We start from the raw sequence: 10,996 nt of genomic DNA on the forward strand, positions 1-10,996 counted from the left end.
AAATTTCAATATTTCCCTTAGATTGCGAAATATTCCTCAAAAACTCAACTGGGAGATAAGTCGAGTTAAACCGCTTTACCACTTCGCTACTGAATTAATAATTCAAGATTGTTCGGGGAGTGGTTGTGAAATTGTTGCATCAGTCTCATTAATATCCGCGAAGCATTCATCGAGGCTCTGATCCGTTTTGACATTCTCCGGCACTTCTGGGATTTTTGGAGTTTCGACTTCTGTTTTTTTCTTCAATTGTCCAACAACGGTCACGTAATTCGAGGGGATGAGTCCGATGTTGACGCTGTCAGTCGCCTTACACCATCCCGGAAGGTTTTTCGGCTGAAGGGATTCTGGGGCTAGCCAGACCTTTTGTCCAGCTTTTAGGCTCATCTCTTCGGGGGTAGCTGCTGTGAAGTCGTAGGCCGCAGTTGCCGAGAACACTGGCTCCTTGCATTTGAACCATTCTTTCGGATCCTTCTCGTTTATGCGGTTCTGAGGGATGTTTTGTGACACTAGTTTGTGGACGAGGTAGGGAATTCCCACGAGGAGGCCCAGGAATACGAGGATTGGCCATGTGCTGAGGCCTGTTTTGTCACCGTTGGCCACCTCCAGGACGGTTTTCTGCCAGACTGCGTCGGAGTTTGGATCGTCTGGTCTTAAACCTGGAGCAAAAGCATGAATTTATTTTTTGGAAAGGACTTTCTATGCGGATAGGCAATGGTTCCTTCCGCAGCAATCGAGAAGCAAAACATCAGCAGCAAAATTATACAACGAGATCTTATAAGATCTTATAAGAAAGTTCTTGTTATACCCTAGATAGGGCGATACTAGTTTTTCTTATTCAAATATCAAAGACGGTTTTTTTTAAATCAGTGGATATGTCCCGAGGAACTACCAATTTTTCAGCTATTAAGACGACACAAATGAAAATGAATAACAATTTTTGTGAGACAACTATCACAACTTGACATTATTTATCATCAAGAATTCATCTAAATATTTCATGGCTTTAATATTATTTTCTAAATAAATTTTTTTGTAGCGAAGCTACTTTTACATTTATTTCACACCATTTTAATGTATTGTTTTCGAGCTCGACTTAACAACCGAATTTTGTACCGTGACGCGTGTCGCCGATATATCGCTGTCGTTTTCGCAAGACATCCTCGCGACGATTCGTAATAATTCGGACATCCTCGATCGGATGATCTAATACCGTTGTCGCGGGAACTCACTCTCGTTCCAGCTCTCATGGTGTAAACCAAAGTTACTGTCGCTGTGAAAAAATTCAATTCGATATATACGCTAATTCCGATTGTTTTACGTTACAAAACCCTTCTATCCTTCACCGAACCCCATATTTTTGAATATCATCTCCTATGTTAACATTCACTGAACTCAAATCATTTGTTAGCTTATTTCTCTTCAAGTTAAAATTTGGACAATCCCATAAGACATGATCTATGTGGATATTTAGGACATTAGATCGATACAACGAGTTGAGTAATTTTCGCACGATGGAATATTTTCGCTTCCGACTAGAGCTTTGTAATTGGTCAATTTTTAGATTCTCTAATTTTGCTGGGAAGTGACTTAGAATGTCATGAAACGTCGAGATATGATGTTTTTAGAGAATGTGTACGGTGTGTCCAAAATTCTGGGATTTTTTTAATACATTTTCACAAAAAAAGGACTAAAGTGATGGATAAAAATCTGAAATTTTTGCTCATCATTGGTATTGTTTGGGAGCACATCTGGGCGAAATTTCAGCTCAATCGGTCCGGTAGTTTTTGAGATACAGCGATTCCGAAAAATTTTCTTTCCTCAATATCTCGGAAACTACTGCATCGAATAAACTTTTTTTGACGTCAAAATATTCTTTATGATAATATCTATCGAATCAGACCATAATATGCGTAGCTAACTATTGCGAGTCGCCCAGTAATTGACATTTTTCATTTTTGACGCTATAACGCTGGAAAAAATTGAGATAGGAAGTTGAAATTTCGTAGGATTTTAGCTCTTATTATATTACAGGCTGGGATTTCAGGTGGGCGAAATCGAATAAGTATTTTTAGAGATGTTCAATTTTTTGTATAAAACTATATTGTTCAATATCTCAAAAACTATTCATTCGATTGCAATTTTTTTCCCGAAATATTCGTCTTGATGTCTCCTATCTAGTTCTTTAAAAATATATACACCCGTTCTTACAAAGTTTACGAGATATTGGCGTTTTTCTATTTTTTTTTTGTCTGAAAGTTGCTTTGACGTTCCATTACATGAGTGAAGGATGCAGTGAAGTTCTAAAATGAGGAGTAGTTATTATCATCGAGTTGCACTCCTGTGTAAAATTTCAGATTGATGGATTCAATACTTTTTGAAATAACCGACGACGGTGGCCGAAGTGGTTAAATCGCTCGGCCAGGTGGCGGGACCCGGGAGGTGCGGGTTCGAGTCCGGCTTGGGGCAGGGATTTTTTAATCCTTCGGAAACCTTCGGACGGTAGTCTAGAGTCTAGACTCTAGACATCGAGAATCATCGGAGAAATGATAGAAAAACATTCCTTTCTCAATTCCTTTCTGACAGAAAGGCTCGACCCTCTGTTTGTTCAATTTTAATTTTCTCATTGAAGGCCCGGGTGTACTGTCGAATCTTATCTGGATTTTTTTTCATCTTTCGTAATCCAAAATTGTCAATCAAGTGATATATCATGTAGAAATTCCCAAAAATTATGACAGAATGATTGAAAAAAAATAGAAAAATTTCTGAACTATTTCAACGTTTTTTTAATTGAGATTCAGAATGAGTTGAAAAAAGTGGACATTACAAATATCTGATTTGCCGTGGCAAATTATCTATTAGCTGTCATTTTTCATGGTGGATAACAAAACACTAACTCCTCATGGGAAGTGAGAGCTGGGTATCTCAATTTTCAAAACAGTGGTATGTAGTCATCTGCCATTTTTATGTGATAAAAGTGTGATTAAAAAATTCTCCAAAATATTGCAATTTTTTTCAAAGAGCCTTTTCCGTAATAAATGTCTCTGTGCAGTGTGGAAAAAGATATACGAAATCAGTCCTCCCCCTGCATGATATTGGGTGACAGGCCGCCATTTGTCACCGTAAATCAGATACATTTTTCAATGTCTTGTTATTCAACTTATTCTGAATATAAATTAAAAATGCTCTTTGAAAAAATTAAGAATTTTTTCTACTTTTTTTTGATTATTCATTCATAATTTTTCAAAACTTCTGCATGATGCAGGACTTGATTGACAATTTCAGACGACGAAAGATGAAAAAAAACATCGAGATAACGTTCGAAAGATAGTACACCCGGGCCTGAATTCATAATTCTTACCTAATTGAAACATAATTTTCCTATACAACCACTTGAGAAACCTAATGAGTGCGAAAGTGCTGAGCAATTGTCCAAACATGTTGCGAACCCTTCCGACATTATCTGCGACGCTGAGAATCGCCTTGAAGGAGCTCGTCATGGCGAAGAAAGTCGACTCCAGCATCATAGTGACTGACGAAAATGTGTGCACAATTGATTCAATGGATTGGAATGCGGGTCTGGTGCTCTCCTCCGCGAACTGAATGAATCTGTTCTCCACGTCTCCACTGGGACGTCCAAAGCTGCCGTAAGGGCTTCCGTAAGGGCTGCCGTATGGTCCATATCCCCCGTAGGATCCGTAACCCGGGCTGTTTCCAAAACCGTATGAATTGTAGCCCCCATATCCACCCATGAAGCCGGGCCTGTACCCTCCATAAGAATTGTATGAACTCGTTATTAGTCGTGGGGGCAAGGGCGGGGGCTGCGAGACTCCCATCGCCGGTACGTAAGGACTTCCCCTGTGAAATTAATTGAAATTGAGAGATTCATTGATCGTCAGTGGTTTCAGGATAATAGGGAGGGGGAGTGGGAGGGTCATCCGAGCCAAAGGTACGCTGAGAGAAAAACGACTGAGTTGTCAAACAAGTCTTACTTGCGCCAAAAAAAAGTTTTTTAAAAATGATCAAAATAGTATATTTCGATACGAGTGAGACTGAATTTTCACGAGTGTACTGCCAATCACACGAGTTGAAAATTTTCGCCTCAGATGTGTCGAACAATATTTTTCATCACGCTGTGACGAAAAGTGAACTTTTCGGCACGCTCCGCGTGCCTAAAAGTCCAATTTCCGCCACATTGTGATGAAAAATATTGTTCGTAACTCGTGAAAAAATGTTTTTTAGTTCGTGGGATTATATCACTCGCCTTCGGCTCGTGATATAAACCTCCCACTCGCCAAAAAACACTTTTTTGCACTCGTTACGAAATATACTATTTTGACAGTGATGTTACGTTCAGCGAGTGGCAGAACTGTGCCTTTTTCGTTCAGCTCGTGACGAAAAGTACCTTTTCCTTTACTCGTAAACGAAAAATAAACGAAATAGTATATTTCGTTACGAGTGCAGAAAAAACCCTTTCCACGAGTATCGAACGATATTTTTCATCACAATGTGTGAAAAAGGGACGTTTTACGCACACGAAGTGTGCCTAAAAAGTTACTTTTTCGCACAGCGTGATGAAAAGGCACTTTTCGGCACGAGGTGAACGTAGCGGCAAGGTTCGCCTCGGTCTGCAACCCTCACACTCGTCAGAAAAGTTTTTTTCTATACTGCTTCTCACGATTTTTCGTCTGGGAATTGGTATTACATACTTCCCAAACTCGAAAACTTGAAATCACTACAGAAATAGTATATTTCGTAACGAGTGCAAAAAAGTGTTTTTTGGCGAGTGGGAGGTTTATATCACGAGCCGAAGGCGAGTGATATAATCCCACGAGCTAAAAAACATTTTTTCACGAGTTACGAACAATATTTTTTTGTCATTCCGGCCGTGAGGCAGCGCTTCACGGACGCTCCGCTCCGCGTCCGTGAATCTCTGCCTACGGCCGTCATAACAAAAAATACTGTTCGTCATACGGCCAAAAAAAGCTTTTCTGACGAAAAGTGAACTTTTCTAGTTCACTTTTCGTCACAGCGTGATGAAAAATATTGTTCCTGGGCTGTTGCGATGGGGTTTTTTTACTCGTGTGGTTGGCCAGTCCTCGGCTCGGAGGAGGCAGACGCCACACGAGTAAAAAACTCATCGCAACAGGCCGGAAAAATACTATTTCGGCCGAGTGACGAACATAATTTTTTATCACGCTGTGACGAAAAGTGAACTTTTCGGCACGCTCCGCGTGCCTAAAAGTCCAATTTCCGCCACATTGTGATGAAAAATATTGTTCGTAATATACTATTTCTTCACATCTGTAAATGGCGGTTGACGGACACGACGTTTTACGGGCAGTGTGATGAAAAAGGATTTGGCAGAGTGCCCCGCGATGGAAAATTTTGGTCGCAAAAATAGGTTTAGTAGTTCCAAAAAAATTGTATTCTCTGCGCAAACATACTCTCATACTCTCGTACTTGCCCAGGAAAAATTCGTATTATGCGAGACAAAGAATAGTAGTTTTTCATTTCGAATGCTTGATAAACACAGGCAAGGAATGTATCCTTAAATGAAATAATAATAATGATATGATAGCAATTTTGTAACTTAGGGACAAAATATTTCTTGATAAATTTTCATCCTGAAAAGGCACCGTCTCGTGTGAATTATCCACCTCTTGAGCCAAATGTTTCGTTTTTATCGAAAGTAGAACTATTACATATTCATGTTTGAGACTTTCAACTAGCGATTTGGCCCAAACAAGATTTGTTTGAACTTGTTTGATTTTCTCTTAAAAATATCTCTCAAAAAAAAATCCGAACAAAATGTCGAATAAAAACGAAGAGAAAAATCAAGACATGTCAATGTCACTTCACTTTATTTCACTAAAAACAATAAAAAACAAAAAAATGCACTCGCTTGTGTCCCCAATTAATACACCAAAATTAATAGAAAAAAAAATACACAATACAATCTGAAAAACAACCTACCACTGTACACTCGGGGCAAACATAATCCAACACAAAGGAATGATCAACAATCCGAAATATCACAGTCGAAAGAGGAATAAATGCACGCAATAGCACAATTCAATTTAATTGTTTAATTTTACCCCCCGACCCCTCCCCAAACAAGATAGATTTATTTCAATTTTATATACATTGAATTTTTTGCGTTTCTGTTTCCCTCCGAGGGAATTTCGTCTGGTAAATTTAATCCGGGAGATTTTTTGGTTTAAGAGAAAAGTAAACGGCTATCTAAATTCACTATGCGAAGATAAAATTTAGTTGAAGATTACCCCTGAATTTTAGTAATCAATGGTGTATTTGCCTTTTAAGAGTGTTCACAAAATTTCTAACAGAACCAATAACTTTCGTGTTCAAAAATATTTTGACGGGGTGCTGAGAATGCAGAGAAAATTCTGAAAGAAAAAATCAGTCTTGATGAGATTCGACGATAAACTCACCACAGCTTTGACGCAAAGCAGGCAATTGTGAAAACAATCGAAGAACAACAGTTGAACAACTGTCTTGAACAATACAAGCACTGCATCAAGCCTGCGTTGCGTTCATTGTAAAATTTCCTTTGAACTTTTTAGGTCTTGAGTTCGTCCACGAGATTTCAAGTTATGTCGAATCAACTCTTTTCCTCGTTGAGTTTTTGAGAAGTATCTCTGAATCTAAGAGAAATAGCAAAATTTCTCCCGAGACGTTTTTGCAGAGCGGAACGAGAGCTAGTATATTTCTGAACTAGAGAGGTAAAGTAAAGGAGTCGTGCCCCCGCGCGGAATTAGAATTAGCGGAGTTAGAACTGTATTTTGCACCTACGCTGGGGCGAAAAATACGGTTCTAACCACGGTTGTAAATACCGTATGGTATTTTTGGTTTTTAATAAATAAATAACTGTTTATTAAAGATTTTGGGGCAAAAAAGAGGTACAAAAAGGAATGATGCGTCCGCGGACTAGAAACGAAAATAAAGGAATATCGAAAAAAAAGAGACGATTGTACATGCACAGACGAAAAAATTTAATAGAAAAACCTATCGAATTCGTTAAAAAATTCTATTGAATTTCTGTTGAACTGTTCTATGAGTTTTTGGCCGATTCTATTGAAATGTTCAATAGAAAAGATTCAGTAGAAAAAGTCAATAGAATTCAGTTTTTCTATATAACTTATTCTATTAAGATATTTTCTATAGAATTTTATCGGCTCAAATTTTCTAAGTTTTTTCGTTTGATTTTCTTGATGAGAAGAAAAGAAAAATAAAATGAAAAAAACTTAGAAAATTTGAGTCGAGCAAATTCTATAGAAAATATATGAGAATAAGTTATATAGAAAAATCGAATTCTGTTAACTTTTTCGATTGAATTTTTTCTGTTAAACATGTCAATCGAATCCGCCAAGAACTAATAGAAATTTTGATAGAAATTCGTGTGTGTGAATTTCTTCGAGAGCGCGCGCATAGATCTTGTAATTAATAAAGACCATCAATGTATTGCCCTTTCTCTGCCCTTACGGCATCTTTGTACTTCAGAGTATAATAAAACTATAGAATGCGTTCAATCCATCTATCTATCTATCTATCTATCTATTTATAATTTAAACAACATTTTCCGAAGTGATTTTTGTAGCCGCTATCTATTGAAAGTGATAAGAGGAGAATAACAATTACATAGTTATAGATTTATCGTAGGAATAGTATTCTAAGCAGAGCTCGGAGGATCGAAAAATATGTTCGGGTTTATCGACTTTTTGACCGAAGGATGAACGTCAGAAGTGTCAGTGATTACATCATCGTTTATTGGCAGTCTTCGGCATAATTTCAGTAATTTGAAGCGTGTATCAGTTGAGTCTGAAGATAAACATGTATAAAATACAAAAAAAGAAGCCAAGTTTGTGAGGAAATTTGACCATGAATCCACGTACTGATAAATTCAACAGGAAAATCTATTACTCTCGCTAGAAAATCCTGTTGAATTTCTATTGGAATTCGATTAGTTTTTTATCACTTCCTATTTACAATTTCATAGTCCATCCGCGTGATTCTTTCATTAATATTTGACATAAAAAAGTCTGTCGATGTTGTTTTTTCTGTACTTTATTTCAAGCGATTCTGTTGAGATTTTTTCCTATAATCAAAATTCTTGCGCAAAAATTTTCCACGTTTTTTCGTATTATTCGCTTTTGTTTCTCGATGGTAATTGGCCACAGGCTGTGGGGTCACCATGCAGAGTTCAATGAATAAATAAATTTTGAAAATCAGAGTAGAAAAATCTTAACATCTGAATAATCTTAACATATTGAATCTTAACATCTATTCAATCTTTCCTATCAAAGAATATACCTGTCTCAACAAAGGGACGGGCAAATTATAGAATTTTAAATTTCCAATGATAGAATAGTAATCTGCGCAAAAACAGCAATAGAATTTCTTACAGAATTCTGATAGAATTTGTACAGAAAGTCAATCGAAATATCTAGAGTACGCAATACGAATACTAACAAGTGAGAAATTGCTCTTGTATTGAATATAGTGCAGTGATTTTTGCTAATAAATTAGCAATATGTTTCCGAATGGTTATAATGCACATCATTTCCTTCTATCATGCATAATTCATCGTTGATTTCATTTTATTAAATTGAATAAGATTTCTTGTTAACTAATTTAATCAGATTTTCAACTTCGTTGAATGTTATCAGCATCATTATTCGAACTATCCCTTTCTTCTATACAACCGATTGTATTTTTTACAGTTCTATCTCTCCCTTCAACCCTTTCATAAAATGTTAATAGAAAAATTTTATTTACACATACTTGAGTAAATTTGAGACATCACATTTGAAGAACCTATTAGATAGCTCACTTTCAGGGAAATTCATGAAAAATTCGAAATTCTATACAAACATCATGAAAATCAAATCAACCAATATAGCTATCGTAATCATCTTTTAACTTCGACTTAATGGCATTGAAACAAATATTTCAAGCTGTAATTGAATTCATTAGAAGCATGATATTCAAAGATATCCCCGAAATTCTGATTGTCAACAAATACAAAATTTTTAGAAATTTTCGAATAAATTAAAATAACGATTATTGCTATCGCCTTGATCTTCGAACTCGGTCGAAGGGCCATCCACACAAATTTTTAAGCCATCATTCAATCGATTCAGAAAACTTTTTTTAGTTATCGTGAGACAACCGATTTTCTAAAAAATTCAAAAATTCAAAAAACTAATCGATGAATTAAATTTTATAAGCCATCAATGAATCGATTCAGAAATAGTATTTTTCCGGCCTGTTGCGATGGGGTTTTGTACTCGTGTGGCGTTGGCCTCCGAGCCGTAGGGGAGGAGTGGCCAACCACACGAGTAAAAAAACCCCATCGCAACAGCCCAGGAACAATATTTTTCTGTAGTGATTTTCAAGTTTTCGAGTTTGGGAAGTATGTAATACCAATTCCCAGACGAGAAATCGTGAGAAGCAGTACAGAAAATTTTTTTTCGTTATCGTGAAACAACCGATTTTCTAAAAAATTTAAAAATTAGAAAATTTAATCGCTGAATTAAATTTTAATTAATGACGATCGATAGGGCTCAACAATACCTACATTTGAAAAAAAAAAAGATCCGATTCCATCCATTCATTAGCGAACAATTGAAAGGAAACTTTACCATAGACATAGGGGAGAGTGGGGTAAAACGGACACTTTAGACTTTTTTAAAATTATTCATAACTCAGAAACAAATTGATCAATTGTGCTCAGTTTAGGCTCGTCACAAAGGGAAAGAATTGTTTTTTGTATTGAAAAAAAAATTATTAAATTTTATCAACATTTCAACCCCTCATTGACATTTAAAAAAAAGCCAAAAGTGTCCGTTTTACCCGAACCTCCCCTACATACACACATACGTACGGATGCACTCTAAAAATTGCATTTTCCAACTTTTTGCCAAAACTTGAAGTTGAATGATTACTGCTTCCATTCGGAAGCAAAAACTTCCATTTCTTTCATTATTTTTTCGGTGAGCGTCTAGTTTGTAGGACGAAAAAAAATTTTCCTCAGATTCGTAAATGAAAATACCCAGTAATGGACCTATCGATGAATATTACAATAAAAAATAAAGCAACTAAAAATGATAAAAATCAATTTACCCCGATAAAACTCCAGGTGTTTGTCTAAACTGACTGGTACATGGTCTCTGCTGGTTCATTGCTGTGTTCCGACGTCTTTCGTGACGCAGAAAATGATGCAAATATCACGAATGATAAAAATGACTATCTCCCTCGCACACTCTCCTATTTACTGGAGTCAAAGGTCGATGATCATTGCGATTAGTGAAACTCTCCGTAGCCCGTCAAATAACAAGTCAGCTTTCTATCCAGTTCATGCTGAAGTTCGCCCTTCAGCATTGACAATCCCAAAAATTCACTCAATTAAATCCGTCGAGCCTCAAGTTAATCAATACTTAACGAATAACAAATACTGCTAAATTTTTGAGTAGAAAACAAGTCACCTGTTTTCCTCGACACTGTTCTGACCAGTTCCGACTTTTCATCAGGGAAGGCGCATCCACAACGCGCAGCGAAAGCAATTTCTTCGTAGATGTTTCCATCTCCCTCCACTTCATCCTCGCAGCCGCAATGGCTCGACCAATAGGGAAATTGTGGGAATTCTTGCACACATTTGAATCATTTGAGATACCGATTAGGGATAATCAGGCGAGCTGGGAGGGTTGGAAAAAAGCGGGGAAACATAGCGGGGAAAAGTATTCTTTGAGCTTTGAGCGGGTAGCACCCGTCTTCGACGAGCACTACACACCTCCCACGAGTGAAAAACCACTTTTACGCACTCGTATCAAAATACACTATTTCATTACTCGTGCGTAAAGTGGAATTTTTCGCACGCTTCGCACAACACACACGCAGTGGTATATTGCGCTTCGCGTGTGCAAAATTCCACTTTCTGCACATTGTGATGAAAAATTACCGTTCGATCCTAGTGCGAAAA

The 10,996-nt window shown here is 37.1% G+C and overlaps 1 protein-coding gene across 1 annotated transcript; it reads right to left on the reverse strand.

Moving 5' to 3' along the window:
- Positions 1-22: 22 nt before the first annotated feature.
- On the reverse strand, positions 23-10,552 carry LOC107044851 (peroxisomal membrane protein PEX13). The gene is made up of 4 exons (XM_015266900.1): positions 10,503-10,552; positions 10,141-10,389; positions 3,359-3,855; positions 23-656 (listed from the first exon to the last, which is right to left on the reverse strand). Exons 2-4 carry the CDS (start codon positions 10,197-10,199, stop codon positions 103-105), a joined length of 1,110 nt encoding a protein of 369 aa, XP_015122386.1. The 5' UTR covers positions 10,200-10,389; positions 10,503-10,552; the 3' UTR covers positions 23-102.
- Between the last annotated feature and the right edge of the window lie 444 nt (positions 10,553-10,996).

This window comes from Diachasma alloeum, unplaced genomic scaffold, assembly GCF_001412515.2.
Source record: "Diachasma alloeum isolate Michigan unplaced genomic scaffold, Dall2.0 Dall_scaffold_00828, whole genome shotgun sequence".
NCBI classification, from domain to species: domain Eukaryota; kingdom Metazoa; phylum Arthropoda; class Insecta; order Hymenoptera; family Braconidae; genus Diachasma; species Diachasma alloeum.

Excerpts from the sequence above, each read along its gene's own strand:
- LOC107044851 (XM_015266900.1), bottom strand. The coding sequence starts at position 10,199 with ATGAACCAGCAGAGACCATGTACCAGTCAGTTTAGACAAACACCTGGA. Across the intron at positions 3,856-10,140 it reads ACACCTGGAGTTTTATCGGG|GGGAAGTCCTTACGTACCGG; the intron begins GTAAATTGATTT and ends TTAATTTCACAG. Across the intron at positions 657-3,358 it reads GAAAATTATGTTTCAATTAG|GTTTAAGACCAGACGATCCA; the intron begins GTAAGAATTATG and ends CTTTTGCTCCAG.